The sequence below is a fragment of the Oncorhynchus keta genome, chromosome 11 (genome assembly GCF_023373465.1).
Source record: "Oncorhynchus keta strain PuntledgeMale-10-30-2019 chromosome 11, Oket_V2, whole genome shotgun sequence".
In the NCBI taxonomy this organism is placed as follows: domain Eukaryota; kingdom Metazoa; phylum Chordata; class Actinopteri; order Salmoniformes; family Salmonidae; genus Oncorhynchus; species Oncorhynchus keta.
The window spans coordinates 48,125,279-48,147,521 of NC_068431.1; the positions used below are offsets into that span (position 1 = coordinate 48,125,279).

At 43.5% G+C, this 22,243-nt stretch overlaps 1 protein-coding gene across 3 annotated transcripts in view; it reads left to right on the forward strand.

The window, feature by feature from the left end:
• LOC118390430 (mucin-5AC-like) overlaps positions 1-21,877 on the forward strand; it is a 31,602-nt gene extending 9,725 nt beyond the window's left edge. Inside the window, exons 3-34 of one of the 3 annotated variants that reach the window (XR_008060620.1) lie at positions 3,418-4,017; positions 4,134-4,208; positions 7,132-7,179; positions 8,540-8,613; positions 8,722-9,101; positions 9,191-9,236; positions 9,353-9,390; positions 9,476-9,600; positions 9,676-9,802; positions 9,909-9,988; positions 10,119-10,163; positions 10,274-10,341; positions 12,302-12,351; positions 12,524-12,563; positions 12,719-12,753; positions 12,882-13,009; positions 13,120-13,243; positions 13,439-14,295; positions 14,411-14,636; positions 14,952-15,105; positions 15,345-15,512; positions 15,646-15,768; positions 15,924-15,969; positions 16,824-16,927; positions 17,035-17,159; positions 17,286-17,557; positions 17,683-17,785; positions 18,015-18,298; positions 18,403-18,504; positions 18,582-18,737; positions 18,880-18,998; positions 21,146-21,877. Coding sequence is in view for 2 of the 3 variants with exons in the window: in XM_035780990.2 (XP_035636883.2) it covers positions 3,418-4,017; positions 4,134-4,208; positions 7,132-7,179; positions 8,540-8,613; positions 8,722-9,101; positions 9,191-9,236; positions 9,353-9,390; positions 9,476-9,600; positions 9,676-9,802; positions 9,909-9,988; positions 10,119-10,163; positions 10,274-10,341; positions 12,302-12,351; positions 12,524-12,563; positions 12,719-12,753; positions 12,882-13,009; positions 13,120-13,243; positions 13,439-14,295; positions 14,411-14,636; positions 14,952-15,105; positions 15,345-15,512; positions 15,646-15,768; positions 15,924-15,969; positions 16,824-16,927; positions 17,035-17,159; positions 17,286-17,557; positions 17,683-17,785; positions 18,015-18,298; positions 18,403-18,504; positions 18,582-18,737; positions 21,146-21,255 (4,913 nt within the window). In the remaining variant the exon portion in view is untranslated. The remainder of the gene's footprint in view (positions 1-3,417; positions 4,018-4,133; positions 4,209-7,131; positions 7,180-8,539; positions 8,614-8,721; positions 9,102-9,190; positions 9,237-9,352; positions 9,391-9,475; positions 9,601-9,675; positions 9,803-9,908; positions 9,989-10,118; positions 10,164-10,273; positions 10,342-12,301; positions 12,352-12,523; positions 12,564-12,718; positions 12,754-12,881; positions 13,010-13,119; positions 13,244-13,438; positions 14,296-14,410; positions 14,637-14,951; positions 15,106-15,344; positions 15,513-15,645; positions 15,769-15,923; positions 15,970-16,823; positions 16,928-17,034; positions 17,160-17,285; positions 17,558-17,682; positions 17,786-18,014; positions 18,299-18,402; positions 18,505-18,581; positions 18,738-18,879; positions 18,999-21,145) is intronic. The other 2 variants (XM_035780990.2, XM_035780991.2) reach the window with 2 other exon arrangements.
• Positions 21,878-22,243: the final 366 nt, after the last annotated feature.

Below are 22,243 nucleotides of genomic sequence, written 5' to 3' on the forward strand. Positions count from 1 at the left end.
GACCACTGCAATTTAGCTCGTACACCATTGACATTTGAATTGAATTGACATTTTAACTTCTAATTACGAACACCAAGATGACTTCAATGGTCATGTCTATTTTATTAGCTATATTTATATGGTTTCAATAGGTTGCCTATGGAGGATTGACAGTATAATTTAAAACAACAGATATTCACATTCAAGTCAACATTCTCTGATGTGTGTACCTCCAACCATCATTGTGGTACCATTTGTAAGTTTACATTTCAATTGTATTCCCATTTTAGTACATTTATCAGCCAAAACATAACACCCACCCTGTATTCAAGAACATGTTGTGGCTCAACTGATGGTTGGCACAACACAAAAATCTCAGATCATGTCAAGTTCGGTCTAAGCTACAACCTATGCAATATTTTTTTTAAATCTACGTTTACAAGTTTTTAGGTAATTTATTTTAAAGATTTTTTTTAAATACATTAAAAAAACGTTTTTTTTTTTACAAACATTGTAATTGTTTGACAACCCTGTTTGTTAGTTTTTAAATTGTATCAATCTCAACCGTTTATCTTTTCCAGTGATGAAGACATGGATGTCTCATGGTATGGTGGGGTATACAAAATGGGTCAACTTTCAGCACCTTTATCTCCTGAATGATTTGGCATCCAGGTCCAAGAAGTCCCTCTCCTAGCGGCGTAGTTTCTTATGTTGTCATTAGGTTTCATGCTGAGAGATGTTGAATGATCTGTTTCTGTTATCAGGACATTCGTTTACACAAAGTGGCAACAGGTCACAAATCTTGCTGCTGTGATGGCACACTGTGGAATTTCACCCTGTAGATATGGGAGTTTATCAAAATTGGATTTGTTTTCGAATTCTTTGTGGATCTGTGTAATCTGAGGGAAATATGTCTCTCTAATATGGTCGTACATTGGGCAGGAGGTTAGGAAGTGCAGCTCAGTTTCCACCTCATTTTGTGGGCAGTGAGCACATAGCTTGTCTTCTCTTGAGAGCCATGTCTGCCTACGGCGGCCTTTCTTAATAGCAAGGCTATGTTCACTGAGTCTGTACATAGTCAAAGCTTTCCTTAATTTTGGGTCAGTCACAGTGGTCAGGTATTCTGCCGCTGTGTACTCTCTGTTTAGGGCCAAATAGCATTCTAGTTTGCTCTGTTTTTTTGTTAATTCTTTCCAATGTGTCAAGTAATTATCTTTTTGTTTTCTCATGATTTGGTTGGGTCTAATTGTGCTGCTGTCCTGTGGCTCTGTAGGGTGTGTTTGTGTTTGTGAACAGAGCCCCAGGACCAGCTTGCTTAGGGGACTCTTCTCCAGGTTCATTTCTCTGTAGGTGATGGCTTTGTTGTGGAAGGTTTGGGAATCACTTCCTTTTAAGTGGTTATAGAATTTAACGTCTCTTTTCTGGATTTTGATAATTAGTGGGTATCAGCCTAATTCTGCTCTGCATGCATTATTTGGTGTTCTACGTTGTACACTGAGGATATTTTTGCAGAATTCTGCGTGCAGAGTCTCAATTTGGTGTTTGTCCCATTTTGTGAAGTCTTGGTTGGTGAGCGGACCCCAGACCTCACAACCATAAAGGGCAATGGGCTCTATGACTGATTCAAGTATTTTTAGCCAAATCCTAATTGGTATGTTGAAATTTATGTTCCTTTTGATGGCATAGAATGCCCTTCTTGCCTTGTCTCTCAGATCGTTCACAGCTTTGTGGAAGTTACCTGTGGCGCTGATGTTTAGGCCAAGGTATGTATAGTTTTTTGTGTGCTCTAGGGCAACAGTGTCTAGATGGAATTTGTATTTGTGGTCCTGGTGACTGGACCTTTTTTGGAACACCATTATTTTGGTCTTACTGAGATTTACTGTTAGGGCCCAGGTCTGACAGAATCTGTGCATAAGATCTAGGTGCTGCTGTAGGCCCTCCTTGGTTGGTGACAGAAGCACCAGATCATCAGCAAACAGCAGACATTTGACTTCGGATTCTAGTAGGGTGAGGCCGGGTGCTGCAGACTTTTCTAGTGCCCGCGCCAATTCGTTGATATATATGTTGAAGAGGGTGGGGCTTAAGCTGCATCCCTGTCTAACCCCACGACCCTGTGTGAAGAAATGTGTGTGTTTTTTGCCAATTTTAACCGCACACTTGTTGTTTGTGTACATGGATTTTATAATGTCGTATGTTTTACCACCAACACCACTTTCCATCAGTTTGTATAGCAGACCCTCATGCCAAATTGAGTCGAAGGCTTTTTTGAAATCAATAAAGCATGAGAAGACTTTGCCTTTGTTTTGGTTTGTTTGGTTGTCAATTAGGGTGTACAGGGTGAATACATGGTCTGTTGTACGGTAATTTGGTAAAAAGCCAATTTGACATTTGCTCAGTACATTGTTTTCATTGAGGAAATGTACGAGTCTGCTGTTAATGATAATGCAGAGGATTTTCCCAAGGTTACTGTTGACGCATATTCCACGGTAGTTATTGGGGTCAAATTTGTCTCCACTTTTGTGGATTGGGCTGATCAGTCCTTGGTTCCAAATATTGGGGAAGATGCCAGAGCTAAGGATGATGTTAAAGAGTTTTAGTATAGCCAATTGGAATTTGTTGTCTGTATATTTGATCATTTCATTGAGGATACCATCAACACCACAGGCCTTTTTGGGTTGGAGGGTTTTTATTTTGTCCTGTAACTCATTCAATGTAATTGGAGAATCCAGTGGGTTCTGGTAGTCTTTAATAGTTGATTCTAAGATCTGTATTTGATCATGTATATGTTTTTGCTCTTTATTCTTTGTTATAGAGCCAAAAGGATTGGGGAAGTGGTTTACCCATACATCTCCATTTTGGATAGATAATTCTTCGTGTTGTTGTTTGTTTAGTGTTTTCCAATTTTCCCAGAAGTGGTTAGCGTCTATGGATTCTTCAATTACATTGAGCTAATTTCTGACATGCTGTTCCTTCTTTTTCCGTAGTGTATTTCTGTATTGTTTTAGTGATTAGTGATTGTTTTAGTGAAGGCGTATACTCAGGTTTTCCGGGTCTCTATGTTTTTGGTTGGACAGGTTTCTCAATTTCTTTCTTAGATTTTTGCATTCTTCATCAAACCATTTGTCATTATTGTTAATTTTCTTCGGTTTTCTATTTGAGATTTTTAGATTTGATAGGGACGCTGAGAGGTCAAATATACTGTTAAGATTTTCTACTGCCAAGTTTACACCTTCACTATTACAGTGGAATGTTTTACCCAGGAAATTGTCTAAAAGGGATTGAATTTGTTGTTGCCTAATTGTTTTTTGGTAGGTTTCCAAACTGCATTCCTTACATCTATCTCTCTCTCTCTCTCTCTCTCTCTCTCTCTCTCTCTCTCTCTCTCTCTCTCTCTCTGTCTCTCTCTCTCTCTGTCACTCTCTCTCTCTTTCTCTGCAGCCTCTTCCCTATCTGCCCCGCCATCTTTGTCCTCAGCGCCATCAAATGCACAGCTTAAAACAACAACCACACCACCTACACCAAATACTACCATATCAACTAAAACTACCGCACTTTCTACACCAAATACAACCACAACAATTACTTCAACCACAACAACTACACCAACTACATCCACACCAACCACAACCGTGTCAGCTACAACAACCACATCTACTACAACATCTACCACCCAAAGTACTGTAGCATCAACCATGTCACATACTAACACAGCAACTGCACCCTATCCAACCACATCAGCCACAACCACGACACCTGCAGCTCCATCAACCATACCATCCACAGCTACATTAACCACCACTTACATTCCTTCATCTAACACTCTAAACACATCAACAGTCGTGGTGCCCATGTCGAATGCAGCAGCACCAAATGCATCCACCACCCCACCCCCCACATCACATACAACCCCTCACCCATCACCACTGCACACTGCCTCATCCAACATGACTAGTGGACCAATGGCGTCCACTGTGCCATCTCCATCGACTACCTCTACGCTGCACTCAACCTCACCCATCATGTTGTCCACCGCTAACAGTAAGTTAGATCATTCTTATTACAGTAGCCTATGTTAAAATCGGATCTTTCAGCTCCACCACGCGCTGTATTGTACAGACTCGGCAAGCTAATCGGCTCATGGGTCTTCATTTCAGTTACCTCGAAAAATGACACATTTCCGGGACACTCCACGCCTTTACCAACAACAGTCACCTCTAACGTCACTACAGGTAAGTCAACAGCCTGAGTAATGGTGGAGGGGTGTAATCACAATGAGTAATCATATGATTTATGTCAGATGATGTCTTCGTATAACAGAGGTGTTTGTGTGGAGCTATACAGTGCTTTCAGAAAGTATTCACACCTTTTGAATTCTTCCACATGTTGTTGTGTTACAGCCTGAATTCAAAATGGATTCAATTTGGGGGGTTTTCTAACCCATATCTACACACAATACCTGTAATGACAGTGAAAACATGTTTTTAGACATATTTGAAAATATATTCAAAATGAAATACAGAAATGTCACATTTACATAAATATTCAAACCCCTGAGTCAATACTACCTTTGGCAGTGATTACAGCTGTGAGCCTATAAGAGCTTTAGACACTTGGATTGCGCAACACTTGCCCATTATTCTTTTCAGAATTATTCAAGCCCTGTCAAATTGGTTGTTGACTGTGTTTAATTTGAGCCGGATCCTGCCATAACAGGATCCGGCACATCTCAGATTTGACTTTTGTTTGTTCCGGCACCTATTTTCCCGGACCCGGTACCTCTTGGAGCGACAGGTAGCCTAGTGGTTAGAGCGTTGGGCCAGTAACCGAAAGGTTGCTGGATCGAATCCCTGAGCTTACAAGGTGAAAATCTGTTCTGCCCCCGAACAAGGCAGGTACCCACTGTTCCCTGGCAGGCTGTCATTATAAATAAGAATTTGTTCTTAACTGGCTTACCTAGTTAAATAAATAAAAACTATCGCCCCTTCCTTTATTTAGATTTATTCATTGTTTCGCTGTTTATTCTTAATAAAAGCGATCAGTGTTAAATGAAGTAGCCTCCTCGATCCTTCTGCGTAATCATCCTATCCTGCCACAATTCCAGACCTGCTCTCTTTGTACATATAGGTTATGGGGAGGTAAGATCTTGACACAGGTCTTGGTCTTGGTAGTGGAGAGAGTGAGAGTGTGAAGAGGTCCCTACGTAATCATGCCATGTAGCCTAGTTTAGTCATCTCCCTACTGAATTTGAAAAGGGGGAAAGCCAAATAAAAAATGTATAAGAAAAAACAACTGAGTTTGATTACATTTTTTAAGTTCAAAAGTCCAGAGAATGATTGTGAATCGTGTTCTGATATTGTGATATGTGTTCTACTGCTACGTTGTTGTCTAGAAAATGAGGCTATAATAAATTTGAACTTGTGTAAGCCCCAAAGCAATCAAATCAAATCAAATGTTATTTGTCACATACACATCACCACGCTGTCTGTGTGGGTGGACCAATTCAGTTTGTCCGTGATGTGTATGCCGAGGAACTTAAAACTTACTACCCTCCCCACTACTGTCCCGTCGATGTGGATAGGGGGGGCTCCCTCTGCTGTTTCCTGAACTCCACGATCATCTCCTTTGTTTTGTTGACGTTGAGTGTGAGGTTATTTTCCTGACACCACACTCCAAGGGCCCTCACCTCCTCCCTGTAGGCCATCTTGTTGTTGTTGGTAATCAAGCCTACCACTCTAGTGTTGTCTGCGAACTTGATGATTCAGTTGGAGGTGTGCATGGCCACGCAGTCGTTGGTGAACAGGGAGTACAGGAGAGGGCTCAGAACGCACCCTTGTGGGGCCCCAGTGTTGAGGATCAGCGGGGTGGAGATGTTGTTACCTACCCTCACCACCTGGGGGCGGCCCGTCAGGAAGTCCAGTACCCAGTTGCACAGGGAAGGGTCGAGACCCAGGGTCTTACGCTTGATGACGAGTATGGAGGGTACTATGGTGTTAAATGCTGAGCTGTAGTCGATGAACAGCATTCTCACATAGGTATTCCTCTTGTTCAGATGGGTTAGGGCAGGGTGCAGTGTGATTACGATTGCGTCGCCTGTGGACCTATTTGGGCGGTAAGCAAATTGGAGTGGGTCTAGAGTGTCAGGTAGGGTGGAGGTGATATGATCCTTGACTAGTCTCTCAAAGCACTTCATGATGACGGAAGTGAGTGCTACAGGGCGGTAGTCGTTTTGCTCAGTTACCTTAGCTTTCTTGGGAACAAGAACAATGGTGGCCCTCTTGAAGCATGTGGGAACAGCAGACTGGGATAAGGCTTGATTGAATATGTCCGTAAACACGTCAGCCAGCTGGTCTGCGCATGCTCTGAGAACACGGCTGGGGATGCCATCTGGGCCTGCAGCCTTGCGAGGGTTAAAACGTTTAAATGTTTTACTCACGTCGGCTGCAGTGAAGGAGAGTCCGCAGGTTTTGGTAGCAGGCCGTGTCAGTGGCACTGTATTGTCCTCAAAGTGAGCAAAGAAGTTGTTTAGTCTTTCTGGGAGCAATATACTGAAGTATGTGGGCATACTGCAGTAAAGTCTAAAATGCTTTGAATGAATCAGCACCTTGGAGAGTGCTGTCCGTTTCACCACCATAGATTTTAAGCTACTTGCATTGGAAAACCTCCCTGGTCTTTGTGGTTGAATTTGTGTTTGAAATTCACCGCTCGACTGAGGGACCTTACATATAATTGTATGTGTAGGGTACAGAGATAAGGTATTAATTAAAAAAATATTGTTAACATTATTATTACACACAGAGAGAGTCCATGCAACTTATTATGTGACTGGTTAAGCACATTTTTACTACTGAACTTATTTGGTCTTGCCATAACAAAGGGGTTGAATACTTATTGACTCAAGACATTTCAGCTTTACATTTTTAATTAAGTTGTAAAAACGTTTAAAAAACAAAAACATAATTTCACTTTGACATTATGGGGTATTGTGTGTAGGCCAGTGACAAAAATGTCAATTTAATCCATTTAAAATTCAGGCCGTAACCATTTTTGGGGGGGAAAAGTAAATGGCTGTGAATGCTTTCTGAAGGCACTGTAAATGTTGCATCATGGTTATGCACTGATCCTCACCTATCTCCTCTCCCACCTCTATTTCAGAGCCAGCAAAGGTGCATTGCAACTTCTCACAGCTCTGTGCCAATCAGTGTAAGTTCAATGAATCATACTTATAATATGAATATATGATATTGCTGCAATAGTCTCCCATGTCCACTGTTATTTTACTCTTTTTAAATGTTTTAATTTATCTCTTCATTTTATTATTGTCTATCTAAATGTTTTATTTGTCTAGAAAAGTGTTTTATTCTTTGTATTTGTTTTTGTAAGAAATGTGCTATATAAATCAAGTTTGATTGATTGATTATACAATCGAGACAGGAACAGCGTCAGCAAACGAGAAACACAGACAAAAACAATCAATGCAGCAGTGGGGAACAGAGCTGGGGAACTGACAAATACAGGGGGGCAGACATGACATAAACACAACATGTAAAGTGTTGGTCCCATATTTCATGAGCTGTAATAAAAGATCCCGAAAATGTGCCATACGTACAAAAAGCTTATTTCTCTACAATTGTTTGCACAAATTTGTTTATATCCCAGTTAGTGAACATTTCTCCTTTGCCAACATAATCCATCCACCTGACAGGTGTGGCATATCATGAAGCGGATTGAACAGCATGATCATTACACAGGTGCACCTTGTGCTGGAGAAATGTGCTCTTCGCGGATAAGTCCTGGTTTCAACTGTAATGGGTAGATGGCAGACAGCTTGTATGGCATCGTGTGGGTGAGCGGTTTGCTGATGTCAACGTTGTGAACAGAGTGTCCTATGGTGGCGGTGGGGTTATGGTATGGGCAGACATAAGCTACAGACAACGAACACAGTTGCATTTTATCGATGGCAATTTTAACTCACAGAGATACCGTGACAATATCGTGAGGCCCATTGTCGTGCCATTCATCCACCACCATCACCTCATGTTTCAGCATGATAATGCACGGCCCCATGTCGCAAGGATCTGTACACAGTTCCTGGAAGCTGAAAATGTCCCAGTTCTTCCATGGCCTGCATACTCACCAGACATGTCACCCATTGAGCATGTTTGGGATGCTCTGGATCAACGTGTACGACAGCGTGTTCCAGTTCCAGCAAGTTCGCACAGCCATTGAAGAGGAGTGGGACAACATTCCACAGGCCACATTCAACAGCCTGATCAACTCTATGCGAAGGAGATGTGTCACGCTGCATGAGGCAAATGGTGGTCACACCAGATACTGATTTTCTGATCCTCACCCCTACTTTTTTAAAGGTATCTGTGACTAACAGATGCATATCTGTAAATCCATAGATTAGGGCCTAATTCATTCCTTTCAATTGACTGATTTCCTTACATGAACTGTTACTCACAAAAATATTTGAAATTCTTGCATGTTGCATTGATATTCAGTGTATAATATGAATTTGACATGTGCTATAATGTAATTTAATGTGTATGTCTTACAGCTGTTTACTACTGGATGGTCCTTGCGGTGGACGTGACTGGAGACCTGAAGAGTGAAACGGACATCAGTGACTGGGTAGGCTTGTGAATGATTCTTGACTGACTGATGTGTGATGAATTGTGTTGAAACTGTACATTTGCTTAGTAATACGTCAAAAGTGACAGCACCGTTTTCCTTTTTCAGTTGTGGGATCTATTTCATACTCACTTGGACACCTGCGAGCCCTACCAACCGGAACAATCAAATGGCACAAACTCGACAGACACACTGCGAACCACCTCAGTCAGTCCAGCATATCCCACCCCCTACAACATGACCACACGGCCATACAACTTCACCGCAGCAACACCATCCCAGAACTTCACCACGACAGCACAAACGCTGAACTACAGCTCGACCCCCTCGCGCGACTTCAGCATGACGGCCTTGACAACAAACATGACAACCGTGCTTTACAATCACAGTATTACTACTCCTTCACACAACCATGGCATGACTACACCATCACACAACTACAGCACGACAACTCATTCTCCCAGCTGTACCATGTCTGCCACCACTAGGTAAAGTACTCAGTCACATGTCATTATTGTTCATTAATATCAATATAAAGTATATATATATATATATTCATTAATTGTCTGTTCTGCAGTAAAGAGCACAAAGGTGGAAATATGACTGCCGCCAGCCTGTTTCACGTAAGACTCCATCTCTCACCAGACCAACCTGCCTTAATGTGCATGTGAACCTAAGGGTGTACTTTTTCTTTTTCTGTGAAAGCTTGTGAGTTGAATCAAAACTCGTATCTTTACAGGACATTGAAGTGACGTGCGTCAATAAAACGAGGATCAGGTTAGTTGAAATACTAATTTCAATACCTCGGGTCAGCATCCTCTGTCTCGCTCCACGTCTTAATACTGCCCCCCTATTCCTCCAGGAGGACTAACTGTACTGTGCTGCTGAAGCTGAGGAAGCCCACATTTCCCTGCTGTGTTCAGCGGGCCATTTGGTTGGCTGCGGAGAACAGCCCCATACGAGCCGATATTGTGGGAAACAGAGTGGGTGAGTGACACTGACCTAAATGTAAATCTGAAATCTCTCACAGAAATGTAAATGTCTGTTGCTTGTTGATTGTAGGTAAGGGTCTGTCTCATTGCGCAGGCCAACTGCCTCCAGTCGGTCCTGCGAAGTGCAATGGCTCCCTCAATGGGACCCTCCCTCTCCCAAACACTTGTCAATTTCCAGGGCCTGTTAATATCTCATGGTAAGCTGGACAAGTACATGCAATGCTGTTGTTTCTGTGTTTGCAGAATTTCTATAGAATAATTAGGGTATCCATCTACTCATACGAACATGTTTTTATCTTACAGTGGACATTGCGGGACTGTTTATGTTCCTCTTAGGAATCAAACCCAAATGGACGACGGCAAGCCCCCTAAACCCCCCATCGGTATAAACGGTTTTACTTACCCATGTGATAATACTCATTATCCACATTCCCTTGCCGTTTCAACCTTCAGTGGGTTTTTAAAACACACAAGTGTCTGTATCTTGATAAGCACCGTATTCCTGCTTTTCAGAGGCGAAGATTTTCTGCAACTGCTTCGCTTATTGCGATGGTACAGGTAAGTGAAATAGAAAAAAAAATCAACTGATGAGTTCGCTGCTACTGCGATGGACCCACGTTTTCATCACCCACCATATGATAACTCTCTCTCCCTCCCTCTCTCTTTAGCTGCACGCTACACCTTGGACGTACAGATCACAGATTCTGCTCTGCACATTTCAAACATCTTCTCTCTGGTGAGCTAGTATCAGATATGCATATACAGGTAACTGCCCAAATAATGGAAACGCCTGTGGGTGCTGCCACACGGGTGTGGTTCCTGAGTTAATTAAGGAATCAACAACCCATCATGCTTAGGGTGATGTATAAAAATGCTGGGCAGGCCATTATTTTGGCTACCATGGCCATGCCCCCATAGGATGACGTTGTCACCATTCACAGGGCACGAGTGGTCACTGAATCTTTGTCGAGCATGAAAATGATGTAAACCATATGCCATAGCCATCTGTCACCAGATCTCAACCCAACGGAACACTTATGGGAGATTCTGGAGCGGTGCCTGAGACAGTGTTTTCCACCACCATCAACAAAACACCAAATTATATAATTTCTTGTTGGAAGAATGGGGTCACATCCCTCCAATATAGTTCCAGACACTTGTGGAATCTATACCAAGGTACATTGAAGCTGTGCTGGCTCGTGGTGGCCCAACGCCCTATTAAGACACTATGATGCTATTTCCTTTATTTTAGCAGTTACCTGTATGTGTATATATATATATATATATATATATATATATATATATATATATATATATATATATATATATATATTTATATATATATATATGTATGTGTATGTGTGTGCATGCATGCGCACTGTCTGTGTGCATGCATATACACTGAGTGTACAAAACATTAGGAACACTTTCCTAATATTGAGTTGCACCTGATTTTGCCCTCAAGAACAGCCTCAATTTGTTGGGGCATGGATTCTACAAGATGTTGAAAGCGTTCCACAGGGAAGCTGACTCATGTTGACTCCAATGCTTCCCACAGTTGTGTCAAGTTGGCTGGATATTCTTTAGGTTGTGGACCATTCTTACGAAACACACACGGGAAACTATTTTTGAGTGAAAAACCCAACAGCGTTGCAGTTCTTGACACACTCAAACTGGTGTGCCTGGCACCTGCTACCATACCCCCTTCAACGGCACTTTGTCTTATACATTTACCCTTTGAATGGCACACCTACAAATCAAGCCAAATCACATTTGTTTATATAGCCCTACATCAGCTGAAATATCAAAGTGCTGTACAGAAACCCAACCTAAAACCCCAAACAGCAAGCAATACATTTGAACATCTTGGCCACGTTCTGTTATAATCTCCACCCGGCACAGCCAGAAGAGGACTGGCCACCCCACATATGCTCTCTCTAATTCTCTCTTTCTTTCTCTCTCTCGGAGGACCTGAGCCCTAGGACCGTGCCCTAGGACTACCTGACATGATGGCTCCTTGCTGTCCCCAGTCCACCTGACTGTGCTGCTGCTCCAGTTTCAACTGTTCTGCCTTATTATTATTCAACCATGCTGGTCATTTATGAACATTTGAACATCTTGGTCATGTTCTGTTATAATCTCTACCTGGCACAGCCAGAAGAGGACTGGCCACCCCACATAGCCCGGTTCCTCTCTAGGTTTCTTCCTAGGTTTTGGCCTTACTAGGGAGTTTTTCCTAGCCACTGTGCTTTTACACCTGCATTGTTTGCTGTTTGAGGTTTTAGGCTGGGTTTCTGTACAGCACTTTGAGATATCAGCTGATGTACGAAGGGCTATATAAATAAATTTGATTTGATTTGCAGGTGTAGAAGCACGGTGGTTAGGAAAAACTCCCTAGAAAGGTCCAAATTTAGGAAGAAACCTAGAGAGGAACCAAGCTATGAGGGGTGGCCAGTCCTCTTCTGGCTGTGCCGGGTGGAGATTATAACAGAACATGGCCAAGATGCTCAAATGTTCATAGTGGATTTAACAAGTGACATCGATAAGGGCTCATAGCTTTAACCTGGATTCACCTGGTCACCTTTTATCATGGAAAGAGCAGCTGTCCCTAATGTTTTGTCCACTCAGTGTATATGTGTGTGTGTTTAAAACCTACCAGCCTGTATTAATTACTTCTTCATTCATACCTTCCCCAGGTTAAACAGCTAAGACATCCACCACCCTGTCACAACACCTCAGCGACAGGGTATGTCCTCATTTCTTCATTCGTTTTAATACAGTTTTCTCTCTGCTTAACGTCAAATATTCGCACACTTTCTAATTCGATCATCACAGCCTTAATGAACCCCAACAGTACCTATAGCACAATACCTCCCACACCACATTCAATATTTTCCTGACATAATTCTCTGTTACAGTCCCCCTAGTCCTCTGCTCATCATATCGACTATCTTTCAGGTAATTTTGCATTGGGGATAATAACCCAACACCACAATGAACTCTCATTGTGTTATGTTGCTCTGTAAATAAACCATATGCTAACTTATTGTCACACACTCCTGGTGTGACGTCGTGTGTGACCTTAAGACCTGTTCTGTGTTCTTTTCACACAGTGTGCTTACGTGAAATGCTTTAGCACGGAGACAAAGTGAGTTCCCATAAATCCTTGCAAGGCCCATAAACCTTTACAGTACATTCAAGACAGCTGCCCTCGATGTGCAGTGATGGTGGTCTTAATATTTATTAATAACTACACGGTTACTGTTTCCTTACCAGCCTCCAAAGCTGCAGGGTTATCGTGGGCCTTGGACATTCAGTGCCTATATGTGTAGTCAGCACTGCATTAATGACTGTGTTCAGTGATGAGCGTGGCATTGACTATGACGGAAAGGTGACACGAGCAGGTGAGTAGCCCCACCATGGAAAGTGGAGGCAGAGAGCATCCGTGTCGTTGTTCATGTACGTTATACAACATGTGTCTGGCTGCTTGTTTGTGTCCATACATCTCACACAGGAATTTGTAGCTGGCCAGGATCCAGTGGAGATCTATTGAATTCGACCTTCAGCTCGGCGGAGAGCTGCCTCAACCACTCGGAGTTCTGGACGACTGTAGAGGAGAGCCGTGGCAAATTTGTCTGGTCAGTCCAATCTGGTGTTGTGTGCTTCAAATACGGCAAAACCCTTGTTTTACATTTTGTAATCATGTTAAACACTGTAAATGACGGAGAGTAAGCACTTTGCACATTGTTATATGTACATTTCAGTTGTAACACTTCATCAATTACTGGATATGGACTAAAGATGTACATTTATCGGTTCTTTTCTCTTTTTAGCAAACAAGGAGAAGTTGTGTGCGTGCTCCCGAATGAAATGTGTGACAGATACCCCACACCTCCTCTCACTTCACCCAGCCCAATAGCCAGCACTACTTTGCCTGCAACAACAACACGGTCTCCTCCACCCAACACCACTCTACAACAAAACACCACCTCCCTCCCATTGAACACAACATTACCTCCACCCAACAGCACCTCTACAGCGCCAAATACTACATCAGCAGCTCCAAATACTACAACATCAGCTCCAAATACTACATCGGCAGCTCCAAATACTACAACATCAACTCCTAATACAACAACATCAGCTCCTAATACAACAACATCAGCTCCAAATACAACAACATCAGCTCCTAATACAACAACATCAGCTCCAAATACAACAACATCAGCTCCAAATACTACAACATCAGCTCCAAATACTACAACATCAGCTCCAAATACTACAACATCAGCTCCTAATACAACAACATCAGCTCCAAATACTACAACATCAGCTCCTAATACAACAACATCAGCTCCTAATACAACAACGTCAGCTCCAAATACTACAACATCAGCTCCTAATACAACAACATCAGCTCCTAATACAACAACATCAGCTCCTAATACAACAACGTCAGCTCCAAATACTACAACATCAGCTCCTAGCACCATTGTCACAACACAAACCAACACAATGACAACCATCCACCCCATTCATCCATCACTAAACACCTCCACAACCAGGACCATTGCCACAACTCCCCTGGGTAATACCACTGCAAACTCATCAACACCCGTCCTTCCACCAGTAAACACCGCAACAGCCTCCCCAAAGACCACCAAGACAGCCGTGATAACAACCACCGCAGGTAACCACTGGGATCCTAACCCACTCTGACCTTTGATCTATACTTGTCATAGCTGCTGCTGTTACATTAATTTCCATTGAACATACTTGTTTTTTATGGATCCCTTTTCCCACAGCACAAAACACCACAGAAGCCAGTAATGAAGAGCAGGCCAACCAGTTGCTGGATCTGACAAGCGACGTGTCCAAGCTCAACTCCTCCCAGGTGGACCAGCTGGTATCCCAGCTAGAGGCCCTGCTTGCTGGGCCCAATGTCAGCCTGGCTCTGGGGAAAACCTCTGTCACGATCGTTAGCAACCTGCTGGGTGTCTCCTCTGACACCCTGGCCTCCTCCTCCACCAAGTGAGCTGACTGGAGCTAAACAATGTACAGTTGTTCAGTTGTTCTGCCTGTTGTGCTGCCAGTAGTGCTGCCTGTTGAGCTGCCTGTTGTGCTGCCAGTAGTGCTGCCTGTTGAGCTGCCTGTTGAGCTGCCTGTTGTGCTGCCAGTAGTGCTGCCTGTTGAGCTGCCTGTTGTGCTGCCTGTTGAGGTGTACCTGAAATGATTACTTATACAAAGCCTGTAAAGAGACTGTGGCTACATTTTCTCGAAACTGAAAGAAAACTTAGCAATGGCTTTGCTAGGCTGCACGTCAGTAACAGTTCATTTTTCTACCAGGATCATTGGGATTGTTGATACTGTGGGCCTGAAGCTGGTTGTTCAGGAAGAGGCTATGATTTTAACCGAATCGGTCGCTCTCGCCGTCAAAACGGTGGACGGCACTGATTTCCAGCGAACATCTTTCTCCATCCGAGACCCCAACAGTGTGCAGGTATGACCTAAACCTTCTAGTAAGGAAACACTGAATAGGAAATACTGTAACCTTGGTTGCCCTCAAAATGCATGCAAATCTAATGTAAGACATCCTTCACTCGGCATGTATTATCTTTGCACAGCACAGTATGATCTGGTATGGTACTCCCTGTACAGTGTGAGGCCCTGCTGGTATGTCAACTCATAACCCCTGTTTATTGCTATTTTTTAACCATAGAGAAATGTGTCCCCTTGTAGATCCGTGGAGACAACAGAGCCAGGAGGAGTGTGAGAGCAGAGGCTTCCTCCCTCCCTCAGGGGTCCGTCACATTCCCCTCTTCCCTCACAGCGAACCTCTCCCCTGAGCAGCAGCTTCAGGCCTCCAGACTCCAGTTCAACTTCTACCAGAAGAGCACTGTGTTCCAGGTACCCCAAAACCGTACCCTATTCCACTGTACGATCTGCTAGAGTAGAATTGAAGCCTGACATAGTTGAAAAACCCCTACACCCTAGTGGACTAGTGTAGTAATTGTCAGATTATTTCCATGCTGTTTCTCAGGACCGAGCCCTGGGAGACAGCAAGCTGAATAGTGGAATCCTGGGGGCCAGTGTGGCCAACCTGTCAATCAAGTCTCTGCAGGAGGACGTGGTCATCACCCTGAGGAACACTGAACCTGTCTTAGTGAGTCAAGCAAACACCACACTGTACATTTGAGTCAAAACCGCATGCCCTGCGTCCTAGATGTGACATCTTTGAGAAAGCATTTCATGTCTGTCACCTTGTCATCCCAATGAATCCTTGACACACTGTCGTCTATTGATCATTTGTCCACACAGGCACATTTCGTGGTGGCATGTGTTTTCTGGGACTTTGGCATGAATGGTAAGCGTTCCGCTTGTGTCAAATCAACATCAACTGTTGTGGTGAACAGCAGCTGGAGACTAACAGTGAAACGCTAACTTTTCCACCAACGCAGAGTTAAAGGTACAAAATAGAAATGAGAAATAGTGAGACGTGAAACAAATACACAGTGAATAACGAATCACAATAAAGATTTCAAATGACATGGCTATGTACAGGGAGTACCAGTTGGTACCGAGTCAATGTGCAGGGGTACAAGGTGATTGAGGTAGCTATGTACATATAGGTAGGGGTAAAGTGATTGGGCAACAGGATTAAATAATAGACTGAGCTGTAGCAGCCGCATATGTCGTGAGTGTGAAAGTCTATATGTGTGTGTGAGTGTGTGTGTGTGTGTGTGGCATCAGTATGCATGTGCGCGCATGTTATGGATGTGCGGATGTATGTGTGTGTTGGTGTGTGTATGTGTGTGTTGGGATGTTAGTGTAAGTATGTGTGAGCGTGTGGGTAGAGGCCAGTGTTGGTGCATAGGGTCAGTTCAAGAGAGTTAGTTAAAAAAAGGGTCAATGCAGGTTGTTCTGGTTGCCATTTGATTAGCTATTTAGCGGCCTTGTTTAGCAGTCTTATGGCTTGGGGGTAGAAGCTGTTCAGGGTCCTGTTGGTTCCAAACTCGGTGCACTAGTACCGCTTGTCTTGCGGTAGCAAAGAGAACAGTATGACTTGGGTGATTGGAGTCTTTGAAAAAAAGGTTTGGCCTTCCTCTGACACCGCCTGGTATAGAGGTCCTGGATGGCAGGGAGCTCGATCCCAGTGATGCATGAAAACGAAGGCTACCACTTAAAATGAATAGAATTGTTTTTTTTTAAATCTGATAGATGGCTCAGGAGGCTGGAACCGAGATGGCTGCTCTGTCAGGAACAGCACAGATAATGAGACTGTCTGTGTCTGCAACCATCTCACCTGCTTTGGTGTTCTACTGGTGAGTTCATTCTGAGATAGAGGGTTGTCACGGGATCTCTCCTATTCAGTCTTTGTCAACAGAATGATTTAATGTGTATTACATATTTTTGGTGTTTCTTCTCACAGGACATGTCCAGAACGGGCATAACCAGTTGTCTCCAGGCCACAATCCTCACCTACATCACCTACATTGGCTGTGGTATCTCCGCCATCTTCCTCTCCATCACTCTGCTCACCTACCTGGCATTTGGGTGAGTCTGAGTGCAGGATATCCATGATGACACCCCACCTGGAGGGCTGCTCTAAATACAAAGACATATAAACAAGCTCGAATCAGTGCAACATCAATCGTAATGCGTTTCAATGTGTTCCTGTAGGAAACTGCGTAAGGACATCCCATCTAAGATCCTGATCCAGCTGTGTGTGGCTCTGTTGTTTTTGAACCTGGTGTTCCTGGTGGATGGTTGGCTGGCCCTCTACCCTGACGCTGTGGGCCTCTGCATCTCCACCGCCTGGTTCCTGCACTACTTCCTGCTGGCTTCCTTCACCTGGATGGGCCTGGAGGCCGTCCACATGTACCTGGCCCTCGTCAAGGTCTTCTACACATACATACCACGTTACATGCTCAAGTTCTCGCTCCTTGGCTGGGGTAGGTGAAGAAAGGATTCTGTCTGATTTCTTCTTCTTCTCATTATAGTGAAGAACAGCCACCGTGTGCAAGTAAACATAACCGTTTCTTACGGTTTCAATGCCGTCTGTTGTCTCTCAACCTAGGAACTCCACTCCTTGTGGTCATTGTCGTCATTGCTGTTGACGAGGACAACTACGGACTAGTTGGCTACGGAAAGTACGTAGACGGCTCCCGCACAGATGACTTGTGAGTCCCTTGCATTTTGTTCACTATTCAACATGCCGATTTACAGTTGGAGTCTTTGTATGAAGCGCGTGTCTGTGCATCATGAAATGCATACTCACATTTGCGTAATAGGACAGCTGATAGGTCTACACCTTATTATCCATATATATATATATATTATTTATATATGTTATATATATGTTATACTGTATTGTAAGCCATATATCTTCTCTCCGTTCTTCTCCCACAGCTGCTGGCTGAAGAACGACATTGCCTTCTACGTAACCGTTGTGGCTTATTTCTGTGTCATCTTCCTGATGAATCTCGTCATGTTTGCGGTAGTGATGGTTCAGCTGTGTCGGATAAAGAGGCAGAACCCCGACAACAAGAGGCACCGTAACAGGCTGCAGGACCTGCGCAGTGTGGTTGGAGTCACAGTACTCCTGGGTCTCACCTGGGGCTTTGCCTTCTTCGCCTGGGGGCCCGTCAACCTGCCCTTCATGTACCTCTTTTGCATCTTCAACTCCTTTCAAGGTGAGATTTCGAGCTCCTTCAGATCTGCCCTAAATGCGTGTGGGGTTTCATGGGGAAGCGTGTAACCAGTTGGTACTTAACCTGGAGCTTGTGTTCTTTTGCAGGGTTCTTCATCTTTGTGTTCCACTGTGCTGTGAAGGAGAACGTGAGGAAGCAGTGGAGGACTTATCTCTGCTGTGGTAGACTGAGACTGGCGGAGAACTCAGGTAAGACCTGTTGACCTACACCTTGCAATGAAACAGTGACCTACACGTTTCATCTCATTCTTCTTTTCTCATCACAGAGTGGAGCCGCACCGCAACACAGAAGACAGGGAAGAAGTCATTGCCAGTGACCAGAGCCACGTCCCTCCACTCCGACAACTCCTCCCAGTTCAACAATTCCTCCATCTTCTCCTTCTTGTCCAATGACTCCTCAGAGCGACCCAGTGGAGGAATAGGTAGGCATTGGGAACCAGGGAGGGGGAATCACGGGTTGTTAACAACCCGTATGAGTCAGAAAACAGTAAAGAAATATATATATTTTTTTACATGCTGGTCTACTCTTGTGTCATGTCATCATATTAAAACCATTGTATGCAGAGCTGGGGATGGCTTAGCAAGCCTTCATCTCCATCTCACTAATTACCTATGTAACCTCTGAACTCTGTGACGGGCTCTGAGATGACCTTTACTCTACAGAAGTGGTGTAAAGTACCTAGGTAAAAATACTTTAAAGTACTACTTAAGTCGTTTTTTGAGTATTTGTACTTTACTTTACTATTTCTATTTTGACAAGTTTTAATTTTAATTCACTACATTCCTATGAAAATAATGTACTTTTTACTCCATACATTTTCCTTAACACCCAAAAGTACTCGTTACAATTTGAATGCCTAGGAGTACAGGACAATGGTCCAATTCACGCACTTGTCAAGAGAGCGCCCATGGTCATCCCTATTGCTTCTGATCTGGCAGATTCACTAAACACAAATACTTAGTTTGTAAATTATATCTGAGTGTTGGAGTGTGCCCCTGGCTGTATAAGGAAATAGTGCCGTCTCATTTGCTTAATATAAGGAATGTACTTATGACAATTGACTACTTTTTCTAGCACAGTACTTAAGTATGTTTAAAACCAGATGCTTTTAGACTTTTGCTCATGTAGTATTTTACTGGGTGACTTTCAATTTTACTTGAGGTATCTTTACTTTTACTCAATTATGACAATTGAGTACTTTCCCACCTCTGCTCTACAGTAGGATTTAGTCAGTTTAGCCAAGCCAATCAAATGGTTACTGCATCTAACTGCACCCCCACCAATACCTCTGGTTTAGTTGCTGCTTCCCTGATTCCATCAGTCATAAGTGACACTGCTCCCTTGTTGCTTGTTTTCTTTTCTTCATGAAACAGGCCTTTCATCGGTTCTCCTGCCAGACATTGGAAAGAATGTCATACATTTAGTTATAAACAGTGAATCACCAGAATAATTTGGCCCTTGAATATAGGACACTGGAAGTCTAATCACCATAACCAGCTGACTTTATATGTGGTCCTTCAACGCAGAGGAGTTCATCTCAGAAATACACTACATGACCTATGTGGACACCTGCTCGTCGAAATCTCATTCCAAAATCATGGGCATTAATATGGAGTTGATCCCCCCTTTGCTGCTATAACAGCCTCCACTCTTCTGGGAAGGCATTCCGCTCGAACATTGCTGCGGGGACTTGCCACCATTCAGCCACAAGAGCATTAGGTCGGGCACTGATGTTGGGCGATTAGGCCTGGCTCCCAGTCGGTATTCCAATTCATCCCAAAGGTGTTTGATGGGGTTGAGGTCAGGGCTCTGTGCAGGCCAGTCAAGTTATTCCACACCGATCTCGACAAACCATTTCTGTATGGACCTCGCTTTGTCATGCTGAAACAGGAAAGGGCCCTCCCTAAACTATTGCTAAATAGTTGGAAGCACAGAATTGTCTGGAATGTAATTGTATGCTGTAGTGTTAAGATTTCCCTTCACTGGAACTAAGGGGCCTAGCCCGAACCATAGAAAAACAGCCCCAGACCATTATTTCTCATCCACCAAACTTTACAGTTGGCACCATGAATTCGGGCAGGTAGCGTTCTCCTGGCATCCGCCAAACCCATATTCGTCCATCGGACTGCCAGATGGTGAAGCGTGATTTAACACTCCAGAGAATGCGTTTCCACTGCTCCACAGTCCAATGGTGGCAAATTTTACACCACTCCAATCAACGCTTGGCATTGCACATGGTGAGCTTAGGCTTGTGTGCGGTTGCTTGGCCATGGAAACCCATTTCATGAAGCTCCCGACTAACAGTTCTTGTGCTGACATTGCTTCCAGAGGCAGTTTGGAACTCGATAGTGAGTGTTGTAACCGAGGACAGACGATTTTTATGCGCTTCAGCACTCGGCGGTCCGTTCTATGAGCTGGTGTGTGCACAAGAACTACTTTGCGACCACTTTGCGGCCGAGCCGTTGTTGCTTGTAGACATTTACGCTTCACAGTAACAGCACTTACAGTTGACCCGGGCAGCTCTCGCAGGGCAGAACTCTTACAAACTGACTTGCTGTAATGGTGGCATCCTTTGACCGTGCCACATTGGCCTTACTGAAGAGCTCAGTGACTTTCATTCTACTGCCAATGTTTGTCTATGGAGATTGCATGGCGGTGTGCTCAATTTTATACACCTGTCAGCAACAGGTGCAGCTGAAATAGCCGACTCCATGAATTTGAAGGGGTGTCCACATGCTTTTGTATATATACATAGTGTCCCTCTCTAATGATTTGGATACAGTAACTTGTGTGCAGGATAAGCTGTAACTCTGATGTGTCCTATTGCAGGTAGTCCATTTGATGACAGATCCATCACTGCCCTGGAAGAGCCCAACTCAGACGTGGTCCTCAACGAGATAAACAGACAGTTTAGGAGCCCGAGTTCGAGAGCACCCTGACACCTGTGAAAAACTAGGGGCTCTATTCAATCTTTATCACTGAAGATCACTTTACAGATTGCGCAATAGAAATATCAAGGGCATTTCCGATTGCGCCGACATATGCAGCATTTACCGTGAATGCCGTGAATACCGTGAAGGCAACGCGGGAACGTTGCCTTTAAATTTCAATCACGCTGTAACGCTAAACTTCTGCGATACGGATTGAATAGAGGCCTCCGGGTAGGCTGGTGGGGAAGGGACGCGGTGTGACACGGTGTGTTTCATAATAGTTTTGAAGAATATATGAAATAGTTGCATGTTAGTGTTACATTTTGTAGTTTAACAGAAAGGTGTGACAGATCACCCTGAAGAGATGGGACATCACCAAAGAGCTTGCATGCTCATGGATTCCATCTGGTTGACCTGGCAATACTATCATGAACTCGCCTGGGCTGGCACCTATGATTGTGAATAATGCATGTACTGAAAGGGTATCTAGCACAGAGAAAACCCCCACTCATAGATCCTCATGAGGTGCATCATTTGACCGCATTCTACATACTTCCTTTTTTTCTCTGCATTCTTCAGACCCGTAAGTTAAATGAAGGTTCAATTAAAAAAATGTACAAAAATAAGTTAATACCAACACTGTGTCACTATCTGTTTCCATCTTTAAGATGTCGCTCTTTTATACTCTATTCAGAATCAAGATATTTTCATGAGATGTACAGTACCAGTCAAAGTTTGGACACACCTACCCATTTCAGGGTTTTTCTTTATTTTTACTACTTTCTACACTGTAGAATAATAGTGAAGACATCTACACTATGAAATAACACATATGGAATCATGTAATAACCAAAAAAGTGTTAAACAAATCAAAATATATTTTATATTTCAGATTCTTCAAAGTAGCCTTGGCATTCTCTCAACCAGCTTCATATGGTAGTCACCTGGAATGCATTTCAATTAACAGGTGTGCCTTGTTAAAAGCTAATTTGTGGAA